At 42.4% G+C, this 21,384-nt stretch overlaps 1 protein-coding gene across 1 annotated transcript; it reads right to left on the bottom strand.

Moving 5' to 3' along the window:
- Positions 1 to 3,242: 3,242 nt before the first annotated feature.
- LOC136550748 (gibberellin 2-beta-dioxygenase 5-like) lies at positions 3,243 to 7,869 on the bottom strand. The gene is made up of 2 exons (XM_066542344.1): positions 7,522 to 7,869; positions 3,243 to 4,664 (listed from the first exon to the last, which is right to left on the bottom strand). Exon 2 carries the CDS (start codon positions 4,659 to 4,661, stop codon positions 3,537 to 3,539), a length of 1,125 nt encoding a protein of 374 aa, XP_066398441.1. The 5' UTR covers positions 4,662 to 4,664; positions 7,522 to 7,869; the 3' UTR covers positions 3,243 to 3,536.
- Between the last annotated feature and the right edge of the window lie 13,515 nt (positions 7,870 to 21,384).

Raw genomic sequence — 21,384 nt, 5'->3', positions numbered from 1 at the left:
TTACCGTATGGGAGCTTTAACGGCGCCTACAATACTATAGAGGAAAATGTTGACGCCTACAATACTGTTTGTGTTAGGGCGGTTGCAAAGTACTGTTCCTACAAGTGTATAGGGTATGGTCCCTGGTATCGTGGTTTGACTTATGCGCCCTAATTTGCTTTCTCCATTCGCCCCTGCCTCCTTCCAAGCGGGCGTTCCCGGTTGGATGCCCCCAGTCGGCTCTGGTCGCGCTAGTCGGAGAGGAGAGGTGAGCAGGGTTTCTACGCACCCCGGTCGGAGACGCGGGGTCAGAGTCAGAAGTAGTGCTTGGGCCAGGTCTTCCGATCGGAGAGTCCGTCCGGAGGTGGCTGGAGTCCAAAGCTAGCGCTCTGGTCGGAGAGGTGGGCCAAAGTAGTTGACGAGCGGGCGTCGTTCCTCTTCGTCTAGACCTTCTGGTCGGTGACTGGACCGTCCTTCCGGCCGGTTGTTTTAGACTCTCAGGCCGGCCCATGAGTTATGTGCTACCTTCTTGGGCCGAGCCTTGGCGTGGAAGCCGGTCCCCGAGGGACCCCTTGTTTATGAACCCGACAGTCGGTTTGCTCCAAACCGGCGGTGATAAACCATTGGTGAAAATGGGGGCAATTATCACCAATGGTTCATAACATGAACCGGTGGTGATAGCCAATCATTACCGCAGTTTGTGTTACGAACCATTGGTGTGGGTCAACCCATTTTCACTGCCAGTTTGTGTTACGGACCGGCGGTGAAAATCACTTTCACCAACAGTTTGACTTATGCTACAGCACAATAAAACTCATAACTTTTTCAAACAAAGTCGAATGAAAACAAACTTTATATCAAAGTTGTAGATCTCGTAGATGATGACTTTTTCATTTGGAATCATTTATAGTCCTAGAATTTTGTTTGAAGCTCTCATATTTTAAAATTCATTTTTTTGAATTGTACAAACAACCTCAGATGAAAAAATGATCAAAAGCAAAGTCGAGAGCTACAACTTTGTAGTTGACAACTTTTTCATTAGAAATCATTTAGGATCTCAAATTTGTATGTGAAGTTTTAAAATTTTGAAATTGAAAGTTTTCAAACGGCCTCGGATGGAAAATCAACCAAAACCACTTTGTAGTTTATAACGTTTTTCATTTGAAATCATTTGAGGTCCCAAAAGTATGACTGAAGTTCCCACGCTTTGAAATTCAAATTGGTCAAACGACCTCAAATGGTAAAACAACCAACATCAAAGTTGTAGATCTCAATTAGAACAATAACTTTGTAGTTAATGACTTTTTCATCTGAAGTCATTTAGGGTCCTAAATATTCATTTTAAATCCTGAGAAGGGAATACTTAGGGAATGAATATGCCATAGACATAAGTGACTTAGGGGGATGGAGTGGTTAGCGCAGCACTTGGATTTTCACGCGAAATTTTGTGTGACCGTGAGGCTGGCTGTGGGGGCTTCTCGGGATTAAATTAATTTTTAGCTATACTTTTACCCGATTTTAGAATTTATGGAAATCCTAATCCGCCGGTTCTCAACGGACAGTGATGGACATTCTTATCACCAACGACTTTCACCGCCGAGGACCAAAACCGGTGGTGATGAGTGGTTTAGAACCGGTGGTGATGAAGAAAGTAACAACACTATTTTACTGTACAACTCTGACTTACTCCCTCCATCTTGTAATATAGTGCATTCTAAGATTTTTAAGACAAATTAAGAGAACATAAAAGACGCATGCACCCTCATTTTATTTTCTAATCAGACGCTATCATCAACGTGATTAATGGTGATTGGTTGATAAATAAAAAGTATTCAATGCAAAATTGGTTTTTGTCCTCTAAAATGCATTATATTTTGAGGACAATTTTTGAATGCTAGAATGCACTATATTACAGGATAGAGGGAGTAAGAGAAACAAAAGAATCAATCATAAGTCGGGCCAAACAGAGTGATACCCTCTCCATCTCAAAGTAGTCATACTATCTAAAATAGCATCGAAATTTATGACACCAAATTAATATATTATTAGATACACCCTTAAATAATATACTTTCATAATGTACCGATTTGATGTCCTAAAGTTGAAACTTTATTCTATAAAGTTGATCAAATTTAAGATACTTTAATATAATTAGTTTAAGATAACTCTAGAAATTGATTTGAGACTGAGGGAGTATATTCCACGTCCGAATTATCCCAGCTCAAAGAAGCTCCTGCATGGCTATTTCTTTTTTCTCTAATCCTAGGAATATTCCATCCTTTGTCATCCCTGACAACAGGTAGCTCCATATTGTCGGGACAACATACTTTTTGATCAACCGCCTGAAACGAATGCATGCATGATTACCTGTAAAGGAGAGACCGTGGTCCATGACCTTACCAATCATGCATCCTGGGGATCCACCGAATCATCAGAAATGGTGTGCATGATTGCTTATTAATTAACAACAAAAGGAGCAGTTAGAAAGCTGTTATGCAGTGATGAAGGCCCGGCCTGTTTCATATAGTGTGCCGAGATCCCACGGCCTTTCCTTGCAAAGTCAGAACTCATCATGCATGCATGCATTTACTCTGAGCAGTAGCAGATACAGGATTTCAATAATCAAGGTGGCCAGCTTAAGCAGTGCACTCCACCAAAATTCAAGCTGCATAGTCCAACCACAAAAAAAAAAAAAAATGAACAAAATTTATGCTGCATCTGTTTCAGAATGTAGGTCTTTTTAGTTTTATATTAAGCTTTTTTTTTAACTTTGACAATGTTTATAACAAAATAAATTAAAATCCACAGTTTTGCATGCTGAATTAAGCATAACACAACACTTCTTAAATGACATTTTTTCTCGAATACGCAAAAGGTTCGTGTATCATTGTGTTAAGATCGAGAATTTGTTTACAACGACGCGCTGCCGAAGCTGTTAAAGGACATTTAAAAAATGTTGCAGCAATGCAGGCCGGCCTGTTCCATTGCGCAGTGCAGTGCTCAGACCAGACCACTCCTGCTGGAGTCCCTGGTCCTTGCAGAATCGTGTGGACATCAGGCATGCTTATGCTTTGTACTTTTGTTTTTTTGTAGGCTTGTAGGCTTGTAGCATAGTACACAAATATAATAGTGGTGGACCATCATTTATACATGCATTAAGATTTGTAGCACATATACACAAATTACTGACTATCATTTATACATTAAGCTGAGACAGAGAGTAACTTGAGCCATATGTACATTCTTTCCTATATACTTCCCCATTTTCAAATATATACGGCCAATAATCTAATAACTTAAATAATTACAAGAGACAGCAGTGAGCTGAGGTGGTCGTATATAGTTTTTTTTTTTTTGACTTTGGGAGTGACTAATAGTACATACACCAAATAATAAGGGCCCTATATTTCTAGAGGCCCATTTAGATTACTGGGCTTATATGTTATGTCACATCTAGCTATAACAATATCTATCAAATATATTCAAGCCCAACGTAGTGAGTAATAATAGTAGCCCACTACGACCAGGAAAGGAAACTACTACCAATATATTTGGGCCTACTCTGGTTTGCGAAAGCGTTGCAGGCCGAGCTTTCGGCCCGTGAGCCTGACGTCCTCCCTGATCTGGTTCCGGTACTCCCCGAAGGTGAAGCTCTCGTAGCGAGGAGGTCCGCCGGCGCCGCAGCGTGGCCGGATGAGCGTGTCGTAGCTGGGGCAGAGGAAGAAGGCGACGGAGAACCTCTCCCGCGCGGCGCTGGCCATGACCCGGTGCTCGACGCTCCGGTACCTGTCGTTGCTCCACGCATGCAGGAGGTCGCCCACGTTGACGATGAGCGCGCCGGGGTTTGGCTTGACGGCGACCCACCGCCCGGCCTTGACGAGCTGGAGGCCGCCGACGCCGTCCTGGTGCAGGATGGTGAGGAAGTCGCTGTCCGTGTGCGGGCACAGCCCGTAGGCGCCGCTGGGCGCCGCGCACGGCGGGTACCGGTTCAGCCGCAGGAAGCAGGTGCTCCGCGACACCACCGCCGTGTCCTCGCCGATGCTGTCGCCCAGGTCTGCGACGAGGATCTCCGCCAGCTGCTGCGCCAGCTTCGACATCGCCGTGGACACCTCCTCGACCACTAGTCTGGTCTTGTCGTCATCGTCACCGGCGGTGGCGGCCGGCGCCGTCGTATTGGTCGTGGGGATGTGGTAGGCCTCGGACCACGAGAGCTGCTCCAGGCACGTGGCGGTGGGCGTGCCCCAGCGGTAGCTCTCCGGCGAGAAGTCCAGCAGCGGCTGGCACGCCTTGAGGTGGAAGGGCCGCCGGAAGACGGCTACCTGCGCCTGGTGCAGCTCGTCCAGCAGCGCCTGCGGCACGCCGTGGTTGGTCACCTGGAAGAAGCCCCACTCCGCGGCGGCTTGCTCGATGGACGCCCGGCACTGCTCTGCTGCTGCTGCCTCGGCGCCTGATGACTGCTTGTGCTGATGCTGCAGCAGCAGGCTGGAAAGGTCGATCACCGGGAGGAAGCACTCCTCCTCGTCGGCGTCGGCGGCGTCACTCCGATGATCGACGACGTCCAGTCGGTGCGGGTGACTGTCCAAGAGATGCTTGTACGTGGCCATCAACGGCGGCTCGTAGTCGTCGTCCTCCATTGCCGTCGACGAGCTCGAGGCGGCCGAGGATTGTTGCATCGCGACCATGACCTGTGATCATCATCCGCGTGAATAAATGATGTCACTAAACATTGTTCACCGAGCATGCATGCTCTTTTTGCTCTACATATATACACACGAATATATATTTTATATATATGTGGACGGTCTTGTCAAAGACGACGCACGTACATACATGTGTTGCAGACAAATAAATGATGTAGCTAGCTACCTTTACAATTCCAAGTTCTAAACCATTCATATATATAACTAAAAAAGAATTCGTTCAAAATGCGGCGAACTTCACAGACGACATTGATGGAGTGGAGATGCATGCATGCATATTATAATCTAGCTTGTCGGTACCTTCCAAGCAACGGTACGTGTCAGTCTATACACGTCACTGCCACATACGGCCGGGCATGTATGCATGCATATATGGTCGTTGGAAGGCACGTATATATAAGTATATACGATGGAAATATATGAATATAATACAAAACCAATGCAATGCGCATAGGAACAAGAAAGACAAAATGCATGCATATACATACACCAATAGATGAACGCGAGAACATTCTCAGAATCTACGCTGATCCTTTTGTCTTGGCCATTGCAGCTCAGTGTCACAGCCAGATCGAGCCAGTGTCGTGCTAGCACATACCAGACGCCTAATACGCTCAAACATATTCTGTTTTTTTTTTGTGCGCCCATATTCATATAGTCACGATATAGTATGCTGCAGGGTGCGTACAGTTTACTCCTCAGTCTCTAAATAATTGTCGTTTTTCATTGTGCAATATATATAGTATAGTTGGGGGTCTATCTCTAGATTAATAACTTCACTACCGAAATGGTGGAGTTCTTCTAGTGTTTTAAGTAGTAAAAATAATAAAATACTACCATTAGTCATAGCACATGAGAATCCTTACTAAGAGGCATTTGGTAGGGAAAATTTATACTAAATATTAAAGTTTCGTTACCAATGATAGGAACGTAGAAAAACACGTCACTATATAGATATAGGCCAGGTAGTTTGTTTATAGACACAAGCTCTTATTTATGCCAAGACGGTACAAGAGTGAGACTGTGCTAGCTCCATGCAAGTCCTCCAATGGGTGATTCCTTGCTTACAAAGCAAGTATTAAAGGACTATGTTAGTACAAGAGCAGATCAGGGCGGACCCTCACTATAGGAGATCGAAGTTGCAGATTCTAGTTGCACTTTGAATATTTTTCTAATGGCCAAAGAGGATCAGAAATAGAAGTATATCTTAGAATATCTACCGTGTAATTGCATATCCAGCAGGTGCAACTATTACAAAAAAAATTATTACTCTATGAAGAACACACTCTGGTTTAAAAACTCTTTAGTAAAAGTTAAGGTTTTAGTAATTTTCCTAGAAAAATACAAGCCGAACATTGGATATGGTATGAAAACTTTTTTTTTAATTTCCTTTGTCTTAATTGCCTGGTTAGGCGGGGGGGGGGGGGGGGGGGGGGGGTGGTATTTACTATTTTTTTTCCTCCTACGAATCTATATGAAGTAGTCTTACTAACACTACTCAAACATTTGTGAACTAGTCGTACTGGCAGATTCTGTGTCCTATAGTTCATATATATGAAGTAGTCTTACTATAACACACACTCAATACCCGTAAACATTTCATTACATTACCTCATCGTGTTAAACTAGCTAGACATGTACTATATTGGAAAGCAAGTCTTGGAGAAATAACAAATGGAAATTTGTAGGCGAGTTAAATACATGAGCGGCCTCTGAAAGGGCGCAACTTAGATCTACAAACTTTGAAAACTCATTTCCAGGTCCTAATCTTGCTAAGTGGTGCACTTGCAGTGGTCTATATGGTTCAAAAATGGACATGTAGTGCACTATTTTATAAGTTTAGAGATGTGCGGTGCACCACTTAACATGTTTAAGGACCTAGAAATGTGTTTTCAACATTTGTAGATCTACATGGCATCCCTTGACAAATTCAGGAGTCGCTCATGCATTTAACTCTTTGTAGGCTGATCAAATAGTCAATATATATACTCCATCCATCCATGAATAAATCAATTGCTTGAGTCAAACATTTTAAGTTTGATTGAACGAAAAGATGTTAAGATTTATGAAATCAAATTAGTATCGTTACATACACCATAAAATATATTTTATAATATGATCATTTGGTGTCATAAACATTTGTGCTATTTTCTATAAATTTGGTCAAACATAAAAAAAAAAGTTTGACTTAAAACAACTTTTGAAATTGGTTTATTTAAGGGCGGAGAGAGGATTTAATTACCGACTTAATTAGTTTACCCACAGATATCCCATGCTCAATGAAACCTAAAAGTATACAGGTCGATTAGTTCTTTAATTCCTTTTACCAATGTTTAAATCCTTCTGCTATCTGTTGACTGTTGGCATGCTGACTTATTACAGTAGTGCATGCCTTGTGCAGAGGCTAGAACGAAAAACCATTCCTCCTTCTAAAAAAATTGCCTATTATATATAGATACCTGCATATACATACATATATATCATCCTCCGATCTCTAGGACGACCCATAATTATCTTAGCTCTCTGTAGCCCTTTCTGTTCTAGGACATAGAAAGTATATGTACCGTATGTTCCGTGTTAATTACTTGGTGATGGAAAAAAACTAAAGGAAAAATCCAGAAACAAACCCAAAGTAAAGAAAAGAAGAAGAAGAAGAAACTTGTATCGATCGGCAAGCCATCATCTCAACCGTCCTGGATGGAGGATATGCATGCATGCATACTAGCTACAACTACAACTCTTGGGACATGCTGCTATGAACATAAAGATTGAGAGTAACTAGATGGAAACAAAATAGGTGGTGGGAAAAAGAACAACTGAGTGAGAGCTATTAGTGTCGAACCTGCTTGTGAAGGTCTCACAAGCTATATATATAGCTCGGATATATTGATATCTGTCGCACACCAATCGATTTCGTTAGCCTCTTGGATGGACTTTTGATGCATGGTGAAGTCGATCGATCGTCCTATAGCTAGGGTATTGATTGCTGCTAGCAGGATTAGTTCATGGATCTAAGGATGATCTGCACCGATCAATCCTCAAGCTATGGGGATGAATTTAGTAGCTATATATATAGCAGCAGGTGCAACCATGAAGCTAATAAGAGTTCGTGGGATTGACGGTAGTGCAGTGCAGGTGATGAACAAATAAATTAAGGTGCAGCCCTGGATGGTCTATATAAAGGTTGGGAGAGAGGGGTAACTTGTTATTGAGTGATAGGAAGAGGCCAAGAGCTAGCAAGGAGCTTATTATTAGCAGCTAGGGTCCATCGATCAGGAAGGGATAGCAGAGATGAGAACTGGTTGGTGGAGGCCTACTAGCTAGTAGAGAAGTCGTTTTATGTTGGGGTCCGACCTGAACACTGACGATTAGAGAAGTCGTTTTACTGGACCCTATTCCAAAGTTTGGAAGAAGACATCAACGACGCCGGAGCCTTCCCTGTTCTTTGTTATATATCCATCCATCTGATCACATTAGTAGTTCACATATAGGAGTAGGACGAATGTGTGGAGAGTCGCTAGCAAACGTTGAGACATGCGCCTCCTCTAATCATGGATCCTTGAAATATACACGAGTAAACTTTGATCAATGTATTTGGCTACTACCTACTAGCTAACTACCTGCTTGTACAGGGAATGGATGGGTATATGCTATGCTAGTATAGAATAAAATGTCTACCGCGTTCAACCAAGAGGTATCGCGAATTGAGTAGAAGATATAGACGTGCAGTGCAGTGGAAGAAGAGTCGTTGGAGCAGCCCATTACAGCGTCGTAAGCGTCAGTATATAGGAAGTAAGTCCCCGGCCTCATGTATTGGCAGTCACCGCCGATCAATAACGCAACGTCAACAGCATCATCTTCACAGTATCCACACGCACTGCAGATGCAGGGATAGAATGCCATGCACCACCGCGCACGCATGGCCAGGGGTGTCGTGGGGATACTGAGAGGAGATGGCGACTAGCTAGGGTTGAGAATGGTTGAACCTTGTGTCGACTCTAGCACTGGCTTCTACGTACTCCTAGAGGTCCATTATATGACTCTTGCCTTGCAGATTAGTATCGTATTTTGACGCACTTGTGGATCTAATCTATAACACATATGATTGTCTCTTGAACATATCTTTTTTTCGAGAACATTAAGAAGAAGCTAGAAGGTTTACACGACCGTCATCACATCACGGTGAGGTGCCATAAGTGATGGGGTTGAACACAAACACAAGGCACCAGTAGGCGGTGGAACATATCATCAACAATGATATCATCTACGGTGATCCCATCGATCTCAAGATCTGTCGAATAAAAAAAAACTATCTAGTACCACCTTCAACTCTTGGCAAGAGGATCATATATAGTATATAGTATCTTGGGAGTTGGCTGGTACGTAGCCAGTCCACGTATGTTGTAATTTGGTGAAGAGAGGGCATGCGCTCTCCTCCTCCTCTCAGGTGGTTGTGAATTCCACACGCCTCGCTCTTCCCTCCTCTTGAATTTCTCTCTCGATCGTTCAGCATCAAAGTCATCTCTCGTTCTCTCTCTCAACATCTATCGGTCTCTTTAGCTAGCTAATTAAGCTAGCTATAAGAAGCTCTTTCTCTCCTTTCTTTTCTTTTCTTTTCTTTTCTCTCTCACAAAGTCACAAATGCAACATCCATCTATCCCTCTCTGGGGTTGATGAGGAGTACATGTCGTTCGACGGTCCAGCTACTAGCCACAGGCCTGAAGGCCACAGGGACAAGGGACAGGGACCGGCACTGGCACCGGCCGGACCCCCCATTGATTAGTTGGTCACCATAGGAGACGTCCCAATCCATCACTCACTATGAAGTCTGAATGAATTACGTATATTGCTGCACTGTTTGGTGACGGATGATTCCTCTACATGTGAATGAATGTGAACCAGGAGAGGACACAGTTGCAGTTGGTTACCACTCCTCTGCATCTGCAGTGCAGCTAGCAGCTCGACGCTAGCTCTCTCACCGGCCTCTCGCCTGCACTGCACTGCACTGCACTGCATGCTCCTACTGCTGCCACGTATTGCGCATTTGCACTGCACGCGGATGGATCATCAGAGGATTCTGATAAGTAGCTAGGCGTAGCTCGCTGTACCATGCATGCTCATCGATTTCATGCATTCTCCACTCCCATTGGCCTCCTCCGGACACTAAAGAATCGATTTTTAGGGGTGGCTCGTAATTATTTGTAGGGGCAGTTTAGTCAGCCGTTTCTACCGAACCGTCTCTACAAATCATGCATTTGTACGGGACGGTTCCCAGGCCGTCCCTACAAATCGATTTGTAGGGGCGGTTGTAGTACCTGCCGCCCCTACAAACAGGTTTTTGTAGGGACGGTTCAATCTAGAACCGCCCCTGCAGTACGTTTTCCCGTAAAAAAATTTCAAATTTACAATTCAAAATCGCGTTGCCGAACGTCCCGCGACCAACGTTCCGAACCGCGTTCGCGTTGCCGAACGCCCCGCGACCGCGACTACAAGCACAAGAGTATTATATAAACTATAATTACAAGCCCAATTCACAAGAATATATACAATCCATCATTAAATATATAAATTCCATACACATTGTTATCAACGTCCTAGAGCTAGCCTTTCAGCCTCATAAAGGTGTTGGTACTGAGGATTTGTACCTAACTCAGACTCTCGGTCATGGTAGGCGCCTTTGACGTGTATAATCTGGTCCAATATGAAGTTGCAAAGGTCACCGACGAGCTCTAAGAGTTGGTCATCCTTATATGGGTCTCTTTTCATTCCTTTCTCTTCTCTCCACTACAAGAGAACAAGTTTCGGTTTAGTGTTTCATACCATGTACGAAGTTTTCATACTACGGGTGAAGAGGTTCAAACTTACCCTTAAGGGGTGTTTCCTGTAGGCACCGGTGTTACTCATCATAGAACATATATAGTATCCACAATGTACACTCCCAGACTTCTGCTTGGGGCACTGTGTGTTTTGCATATGAAAATGTTAAGTAATGCTTTTGACAGCCATGTAACGGAGTACTGAAGAAGTAAGTTACACTTACCGCACATAGTGTTTTTATAGCCAGTTTTTCCTTCCTTGCTGGATCATGCCTTCCGTGACGATTAGTGACATAGAACCTAAATGCCCTTGTTCGAATTATTTTAGCAAATACAACTTGTTAGAATCCAAAAGTGAACGTTACAAGTGCGTATACAAACATATAAGCTAATGAGGATTGTCGATATGTATACGTCTTGAGAATCGATATGAAGTCTTTGTATGTCACCGGGTCCCTATCTATTGAATCAAAGACCCATGCCATGCTTCTCCCGACATCGACGGCTATACAAATCCAGTGGTTGCTGCATGGATTTAATCATAGAACTAGATAAGCTCTTTTGCATCGAATAAAATATATCGAATAAAGCTTTAAGTATAGAGTTGAACTTACTCGAAGTTGTATGGTAGCCATATAGTAGAGTGTTGTTGGAGATTTTTGAAAGCCAGGGCAATGTATGCCGCAACCTTAAGGGACTCTTCCCTTAGTTTCGCCGTACGAATGCGGTCTTTCTCCCGAAGAGTCTTTGCAGCAACTAGCTCTTTGGCATCTAGTGTCCACTGTTTAGGGTAATTAAAATTTGTTTGGGCTATAGCTTGAGGGTCTAGATACCTGGCCTTTACACTTGGTATTTGTTTGACAATATGCACTTGCATTCTATAAATCACGACGTGGGTTAGTTACACAAAAATTCAAAGATTACATTCATATCATACTGGGAGGACAAGGACTTACAGGCACCACATGCGAATTAGATTCATCTCCATTTCTCCTAGGTGAAAGCATGTGTGCATGTCATTGAAGTCAAAGATAATTTTCTCCGGCTGGGCTTTCCAAATGTGCCGGTGGGGAAGCATGCTTGTATGAGATTTATGCTCGTTGAGGAGAACACGCAAGTACCAATCATGGAACCTTCTCATTCTAAGTGGTAGGCGCTAGATGTCCCTGGTTTGGTAGGAAGGGCTTGCCTCTTTCATATGTTTTCGGGCAATTCTTTGACCATTTGATGGCATCAACATTTGGATACTGCTTTGCAATTTGGTGGAGTTTGCTAGTGATGGCCTCCTTAGAACCCCGTGATGGAACTTTTTAACTTGGTTCTTAGGCTTGAACTGGTCATGGGAAAACCACTTGGACACCGACAAGATGTCTTTGATCGGAACATAAACTAGCCTTATGGTGATTGGATGCTTCTTTTGAAGTTCCCATTCAGGCACGTCCTCATCTTCTTGTGCATCACCTTCTTCAGGAGGCACTTGTTGTTCATGTATCGGCTGTGCTTGTTGAGAAGACTGTGGTATCTCATGATGCACTTGCTTGGTATGAGCTGGAGAAGGTTGTGGCATCTCATCAGGCACATGCTCGCTAGGAGGTGGGGAAGAATGTGGCATCTCAGGAATGTGGTGGTCATGAGACGGTGAAAATATCTCCCCGACCTCAACAACTCGCTCCAAATTTGGGAGAGGGGGAGGCGGCGAAGAAGCAGTCAATATAATGTCTTGTTTATGCCAGAGGATGAACTGCCCCATAATGTCTCCGAGTAACACCAGCCCCTCAGGAGTTGCGTAGTCTATCCTCCACTGCATGAACTCGGGCTTCACTGTATGCACCTCGACCCTAGTGTAGTCCGGCGGTATCTTATTATTGTGGTGTAAGCCACCAGGAGGATGTGCCACACCCATTGCCACCTCCATCAAAGTGTTCTGCCGGCCACTGAGAAACACCAAGGTGCAACTAGTTGGTTCTCATATGCGATCGATGGGGGTTGTGGCTGCAGTGGAACTTTAGCTGCTAGGAACTTTCGGAGGGCTGCCAACTAATGCCAGTTCTCCCGGTGGCATCACTAATATCCGTGGCTCCATAGACAGTACTTGCTCCTCCAGCACCTTCGCAACTAGAGCCTTCACTTGGAGCTCAAGACTAGTCTCATGGTCTCTGCCATGTTTCTTATACATGTGCTTGTCCTCTTTGAATCCTTACTTCCTAGGTCATCCTTTTCCCTATCCCCCTGGTGCGGCCTGTGTGCTCCTTGTTTCCCAAGCCAAGGCTAAGCTCGTCCCTCTCTCTGGAAGGATTGAATGAGCCATTCTACTTGTCTTCAGCATATTTTCAGTATCCTTGATACTGCCTCTTGGGTCTCTGGCTTATCAAACTTAAGATTACCGCGGGATGATTCTGTACTCCTCGCATATATCCAATTCTTTGAGCGTATCTTTAAATTCATCACATCGATATTCCCAGCAGCTGTGGCCTCTTTGTCCATCTTCCTAAACTGCTCTTCCTTGGCATAGTAGCCACCTGGGGCCTAGATAATGGTGGTGTTTAGTTCCTCTTCGCCAGCTCAGTGTTACGGGCACTGAGCTCCAATGCCTCTAGTGAAGTCTTCTGAGCCATGAGCTCCTCCCATTGACTAGGAGTTATTTTGCCAAACTCGTTGAAGGGACTTAACCCCTTTTGGATATACCAACACCCCAGCGGCTCTAACCCGGCTGGATCCACCAACAGCTTCAGCGGGGAGGCGCGGCGTGGGCCAAAGCGGCAGCAGCCGCTGAGCCACCGCCTGCTCTATGTGCAGAGAAAGTGACAGGAGGGGGCGCATGGGTGCGGGGAGGGGGCGCATGGGTGAAGAGATGGGGCGCGTGGGTGCACCACCAGCTGGGTGCGCCGCGGCACCTCAAGGTCGGAAACTCATCGCCGGCCGGTTGGAAACCCTAGGGCGGGGAGGAGTAGGTGCGTGGGTGCAGGGAGGGGGCGCGCGGGTGTGGAGATGGGGCGCATGGGTGCGGGGAAGGGGTGCGGGCCGGCGTCGGGACAGGTCCGGGAGGTGGCGTCGGTGGGGTAGCCTAACGGCGTCGGAGGAAGAAGAGAGCGCCCAACAGGCAACACCCGTGCGCCCCCTACAAATATTTATAGTCGGGACGATTTGTAGGGGCAGTTCCTGATCCAGTCACCCCTACAAATGCATTTGTAGGGGGGTTCCTGATCCAACCGCCCCTATAAATATTTTTTATTTTTTTAAATTAATAATTATGTATTTTTTATATCATAAAAACACAAAGTAATATAAAAACAATTATGTATATGCACAAATATAATATTTTGTATTATTCTATATATGAAGAAATATATATATAAACAATTGTAGTCAAAATAATATAGAAAACAAAAAAACAAAAATTAAAATTTTGAATTTTAAAACTTCGACTACAATTTTATAACATTAAATGAAAAAATGAAAATGTTGTAAACATAAAAGTTGTATAACTTATCAACATGTACAACTTTTATTTTGGTCATCTTGTCATGTGACTTTGTTTAAACGATTCAAATTTTGAAATTCAAACAATTTCAAATTGAAATAATATTTTGAAAGAGTAAATGATTTCAGATGAAAAAACTCATGAATACCAAAGTTGTAGAACTCATCAATATGTACAACTTTTATTTTGATCATATTTTCATTTGACCAAATTTGAACAGTTCAAATTTTGAATTTCAATAAATGTCAACTTCAAATAAGATTTTGAAACCTTAAATGATTTCAACAATAAAAATCGTGAACATAAAAGTTGTTGAACTCATCACTATCTACAACTTTTACTTTGGTCACTTCTTCATGTGACAAAGTATTAGTAAATATTATTCATAAATTCACATATGACTCATAGTTTCCTGAACTATACGAGAAATATGTTGATTTGTGAACAATGTTTAATATCACTTTGTCAGATGAAGAAATGATCAAAATAAAAGTTGTAGATCTTGATGAGTTATACAACTTTGGTATTCATTACTTTTTCAGCTGAAATCATTTAATGGTTGAAAATCTCATTCGAACTTATTATTTTTTTTAAATTTAAAAATTTAAAGTGCTCAAACTTTGTCAAATGAAAAGAATGACCAAATCAACACACTAACTTGATAGGGCAAGATTTTAGAAAATTTTAAGAAAAAAATCATCACATTTGGAGTTAGTATGAGGGAGAAAGACTAGTTACAAATTTTACCTAGAGATTAAAAAGTAAAAGCACAACTGTTCATGATGATCAATGATGAACAAGTGTGATTTCTCTTTTTAATCTGTGGCAGAAACTTGTAACTAGTTTTTCTCCCTCATACTAACTCCAAATGTTATGGTTTTTTTCCTAAAATTTTTTAAAATCATGCTCTATCATTTTAGTCTAGTCATCTATCTTTGTCACTAATTTTGAACAATTCAAATTTTAAATTTCAGAAAATGACAGCTTCAAACCTGATCTCCTATTTTTATTTTGAACAATATAAAAGTTGTATAACTCGTCAAGTTCTCCTACTTTTATTTTGATCATTTCTTCATTTCATAAAGTGTTAAGTGATTTCATAAAGTTTTAGTATTAATAGAGTGGATGTTCAAATAGAGTCATCTGGATGTTGCAAAGGATAGTCTCACACACATGCATAAATGTAGTCTCACACACATATAAAAATATGTAGTCTTATACACGTACATAAATATATAGTCAAACACGCATGCATAAATGAAGTCTTACAAACACACACTTACATAAACACTCCATGTTCAACAACTAGCTAGCCCGCTGTAACGACTTTCCCCTTGACACCTTTTCGTTCCCGTGGCAATATGTCTTTGGGGAGGTTCTTTTCTACAACACTGATCTTCTTAGAAAAGTCTGTGAATAGCGGCATCTCATCATAGTTATTGTAAGCTTCAACATCGTCCACGCCATCAACTCCAATAATGTGTTATTTCCCAGAGGCAACCATGTGCTTTGTCTTCTTCTTCGGGGGGAGGTTACTTTGTGGGTTAGACATATAGAAAACTTGTGTGACACATGAAGCGAGCACCCAAGGGTCATCTTGGTAGCCTAGATTCTCAAGGTCCAGGACTCTCAATCCGATCTTGTTCAGTTGGTATTGTTTGATCCAGCGACATTGAAATAGGGCCACCATTATATCCCTTCCATAGTCAAGTTCCCATATCTCTTCAATGATGCCAAAGTATTGGATCTTTTGCCCCAATCCATCGAGAGCCTCTATTCGAACGCCACTGTTTTGGTTCACATATTTACTATCCTTTGCGTGGGTATAGTACGTATACCCATTGATGTCATAAGCATTCTAAGATATCACTTGTCTCAATGGCCCCTCCGCCAATCCTACTGATGGTAATAGAGTCTATGGTTTCTCCAGGCGGTATGTTTTGGTCCTTCAACCATGTAGTTAGTCATTGCTTGTGTTGTTTCATGACCCAATCATCCGAACGACCATTTCTCTCTGCCATAATGATAGCCAAGTGTTCATCAATGTACGGTTGCATCAATTGTGTACTCTGCAAGACACTGTAATGCGCCCGACTCACCTCTTTGTAATCATGGTCGATGAACACTTTTCTACCACGGGTGCCCTTCCTAGCCAGCCTACCCTTGTGATGAGAATTGGGTTTACCAATCCCTTTCTGTACTTTTAGGTACTCTTGACAGCACTCGACGACTTCTTCAGTACTGTAACCTTCTATCATGGAGCCCTCTAGGTATGCTCGATTATGCATGTATTGACTTAGAACCGACATGAACCGCTAGTAGGACCATATTTCATGCAAGTAGCAAGGGCCCAGCGCCTGTATCTGATGAACCATGTGAATCATGAGATGTGGCATTATATCAAAAAAAGCAGGAGGTAAACACATCTCCCATTGGTTTTGTGTCTCCACCACAAATTCATATAGGTCACTCAGCTCTTGCTTGCCAATCGTCTTCTGTGAGATCTTTGAAAAGAAGTAGCACCTACGGGTGATGGCCATTTTCAAGAACTCTGGCTTTATAGCCCTGAATTGCAATAGGTAGAAACACTGTTAGCATCACATGGCAATCGTGAGCCTTGCAGTGTGTTATTGACAAGTCCTTCATCGACACTAGCTTCTTCACATTTGCTGAAAACCCAGTCGGGACTTTGATCCCCCTCAGGAAAGTGTATATAGCTCTCTTCTCGTCTGGTGTTAGGTTGAAGCATGCCGTGGGCAGAGTGTATTTTCCATTAGCCTCAGGTATCAGGTGAAGCTGTGGCATCATGTTTAGCTGCACCATGTCTTTCTGTGCTTTCAGACCATCCTTTAACTTGCCTATGTCCATCAAGGTAGCAATGAGACTCTCAAAGACATTCTTCTACACGTGCATAGCATCAATGGCATGGGGGACCTCCAAATCTAGCCAATAAGGCAGATACTGAAAGAAGATCGATTGTTTCTTGAAAGGTACGCCTTCGACAGGAGGTGTGCTTCTATCTCTGTTCGCCCCATCCAGATTCTTCTTTCCATAGACGATGCGTATGTTTTTTACCATTCTGTAGACGTGTTCTCTGTTATGACATCTCTCCGGAGGGGGTTCAATCTCCGGGGCATTGTCATAAAATCTAAAGAACAATTTGCTGCGGTACTTGTGACTTGTCTTTAAGAAGCGTCAGTTCCTTAGGTAAACTATCTTCTTGGATGCATCCAGGTACACCCATGTAGTACCATCCAAGCAAACCAAGCATCTCATCTTTCCTTTGATCTGTCTAGATAAAGCAAACAGCGTGGGGTAATCATTGGTAGTAACAAATATTATTGCTCTAATTATGAAGTCCTCCTTTTGGAACGCATCATACATCTACTCCCCATGCCTCCATAGCCTCTCCATTTCTTGCATCAAAGGCTTGAGGAACACGTCTATATCAATGCCTGGTTGTTTAGGGCCAGAAATAAGAATAGTGAGGAGAAGGTACTTTCTCTTCTAACACAACCATGTTGGGATGTTGTCCATGGTCAAGATCACTGGCCATGTGCTGTGGTCGCTCATCCTCTCATTGAAGGGATTCATTCCATCGGTGCTCAAGCCAAACCGTACATTCCTTGGGTTATCGCTGAATTCTTTGTGCTTCTCATCAAACCTTTGCCACTGACTATAATCAGCCAGGTGTGCAATCTTATCATCATCCACCTTGCGCTCACCATCCCACCATGTCATGAGTGCAGCTTCTTTAGGGTTTAGGAAGATACATCTCAAGCGGATCAGTCACTGGTAGGTACCACATTACCAAGGTAGAAATTCTTCTCTGCTTTGCATCGTTGCCTAATGGAGTGTCCTCTGGGGGCTGAGATTCTTGTACCACCTTTTTTTATACCCTTCTTATTCCTCTTTTTCTCCATGGAGGATTTGTCCCCACCGTAAAGGTCATTGTTCTTGTACCAGCTGGTCCCACACCGGGGACATTTATCTAGTAACTTGAACATTTCGCCACGAAAAAGTATACAGTGGTTGGGGCATGCATGGATTTTTTCAAGCCCCATTGTCAATGGACTTGTAACCTTCTTCGCTTGGTATGTGTTGGCGGGAACTGAGTTTGGTTGTGGCAACACCCATGACAGGAGATGCAATAGATCATTGAAACTATAGTCTGACCAGCCGTACTTAGCCTTCAGGATGAGCAGCTCAAGCACAAAACATAGCAATGTCCAATGTGTCGGACAACCCTTTTCAACACCATACACAGTCTCCTTCGATGCTTTTATCACCCTTTCCAAATTTTCTAGACCTTTCGAGCTATTTAGTAAAATCTTTGGCCCAAGGGCTTGAATCATGTCCTCCAAATCATCTTCATCCCCGACATGTGTTCCACCATCATTATTGGCACCACCTTCGTCGTTACCATCCCAACCACCAGCATCACCACCTTGTTCATTACCAAACTCGAAATCGATTCGTGCATCTGCTCTGCTAAATATTGGGACATGGATTCTATGGTTTCATCAGTCGTATTCCTCCTCATCCTCATCGTTAACAATAATCATTTCACCATGATGAATCCATACTGTGTAGTCCTCAACAAATCCTCGTATAATCAAATGTGATCTGATGATAGTCACATCTGTCCATGCCATACAGTTCTTGTAATCTTTACAGGGGCAAATAATTGTATCCTTAGTCTCTTTCAATGTCGTTGCATGTTTCTTTGTGGCTTCAATAAATTTATCCACCTCTTCACGGAAACCTACCTTGAACCTTAACGAACCATACATCCAAGTGTTCTTGTACTCCATCTTTTACAACAACAACAAAATAAACATTAAAGGACTACTTATTCAGATATATATAAAAATGAATCAAAGTAATAATTACTTAAGAATAATTGTATATACTTCAGATATATATGAATATAAATCTAATATAATTACATGAAGCAGACAAACACACCATGGTAGAGGAAAATTAATTAATGGGCCATTTATCCATAAATAATTAAAATACATATTTATTGATTAACAATAAATAATTTGAAAGACAACAATTAGCAACAATTATACTTTACCCAATATCTTTCATACAAACTCTAGTCCAATTTCATCAAACATAAATTTACAAAAATAAAATTAATAAAAAAAATCAAACCCTAGATCTAGATCCACATGCACATGAAACATCCATAAAACTAACTAATTGTTCACTAAAATCAAGAAGCATGGACCAAATAAGGGTATGATCTTATTCCCCTCCCTAATTTACCCTAATACATTTAAAACTTAGGTCTAATTTGCTTCATAAGTAGCTCAAGCACCATAGAAGAGAGAGAAAAACAAAACTCTAATTATTCACTAACCAACCATTAAAACTTTAAAAAGATATGGAATAGCATTTTCTTACCTTCTACAACCTCTCCACCAAAGGATTTGAGACTAAAACCTTCCCCCCTTAGTAGAGCAATTTTTGGGAGGTGCCCAAGGCCTTCCCACCTTTCTTTCATGGGTTGGAGTGAGTGATCCAAGGAGGAAGAAGGCACTGTAGCTGTTTTATATGTGGGTCATTTGTAGGGGTGGCTGGTGATTGAGCCGTCCCTACAAATCAAGGCTATATATACGGTGGCATTTGTAGGGGCGACTCAATCACCAGCCGCCCCTACAAATAGCAACTCTAGGGGTGGCTGGTGATTAAGCCGCCCCTACAAATTAGACCCCATTTGTAGGGGTGGCTCGTATCACCAGCCGCCTCTGCTGTTCCATTTGTAGGGGCGGCTGGTGTCTGGGCACTTGAGCACGCCACTATAGGGGCGGCTCCATCACCAGCCACCCCTACAAAAAAATTCAAACCGTTGCTAAAAATCATTTTTTACGTAGTGAGATTCTCCTGCAAGCGCCGCCCAGCCTATCCGAATCCCATCGCTCCATCCGATGGATTGGATCGATCGCTCCGATGGAGAATGCATGGCCACGACAGGCAAAAGCATTGGATCGATCCTAGATAATAACACGCGAGGCCGACCAAAACTGTGTGCGTCAGTGACAGTGTGTGTGAATCACAGCATTGACACAAGAAGCCAATCCATAATGAGATTCGTCCCGGTCAACCTTTCTTAAGTTTCACCAGGTTTATAAATTTTTTTGAGAATATATGTATCCCCAAATAGTTTATTATGAGAATATATTCAATGATTTATCTAATAATATTAATTATACATAATAAATATTAATATTTTCTTACACATATTTGGTCAAAGTGAAAAGTGATTGATTTCTTGAGAAGCGAGAATGACACTCTTTTAGAGACAGAGTGTGTGCGATGTTTATTTCTATTCAAATATAATTAGATTATGTGCTACTAGGCAAAGGTTGAGAGATCTTTCCAAGACCATGTATCCTCTCGGTATACTGTTCTTGGAAAATTTAGTAAAGTCCTTTGTATAAAGAAAAGCCAACATCGCATGTGTTCATATCTAATCTTACCACTTCCATCCTAAAAGAAGTAGTGTCGATGTTCTTTTTTTACCACCGGCCGGTGAGTAATCATATGAACAACACAGCTAGCTTCTAGGGTGGCCCATGTGACACATGGAGTCGTAGTTGGTAAGTTTAGTACCACCTTGAAAGTTTAGAAGGGTGAGAGCCCAACTTATGATCCAAGTCGCTCCAAATGTAACTCCTCTAGGTTAACCCTTTTACACAAAGTAAGGACAAAAGTGTAAGAGAGGTGCTATGCGTATGGAGGTCCGTTCCATGTGTGGAGCTAGGCCATATAAGCAGTTTTTGGATTGGATGTGCGGTGACATCTAAGCAAGTGGATGCCACGTTCTTGAACCCGATTGGGAATATGGGGAAGGTTGATGTGTGTGCGACAAACCATGCCACTGTCCTTGAACCCAATCGAGAATATGGGGAAGGTTGATGTGTGTGCGACAAACTGCCAACTATCGGTGTTTTTTACTATATATACACTTCTACATTTCCTTCTAATACCAATGTTACTATTACTAAAAAAGGTATACATGGACATGATTTGTTTTATCTGCAAAACATGAAGAAAGTGAGACGAGCATATCAATTTCTATGTGAAATGTATCATATTGCTCAAGCTAAGGTTTGAACTAAGCATATGTCAAATGGAGATTTGATGCAAATAGAAAAGGTATAAATGGAGATAAAAGAACATACATAGTGGCAATTGTTAACTACAAATTTGTCCATGGGTATTGTTTTAAAATATGAACAAAAGAGAGCAAAGATAAACACCTAAGTAAATGGCTGAGTCCTAAATTTATCCACGAACTTTTAAGTGTTACATCCTGCACTACTACACAAAAATCTTTTGCGCAGCAGTTTCCAAAATGGCCTCGGAGGCGGACTGGCCTAGTTGCCCGCCTTGG

Source organism: Miscanthus floridulus, chromosome 4, assembly GCF_019320115.1.
Source record: "Miscanthus floridulus cultivar M001 chromosome 4, ASM1932011v1, whole genome shotgun sequence".
NCBI classification, from domain to species: domain Eukaryota; kingdom Viridiplantae; phylum Streptophyta; class Magnoliopsida; order Poales; family Poaceae; genus Miscanthus; species Miscanthus floridulus.
Note: the sequence above shows the minus strand (reverse complement) of the source record. Positions and strands in the feature narration are given on the sequence as shown.

Excerpts from the sequence above, each read along its gene's own strand:
- LOC136550748 (XM_066542344.1), bottom strand. The coding sequence starts at position 4,661 with ATGGTCGCGATGCAACAATCCTCGGCCGCCTCGAGCTCGTCGACGGCA.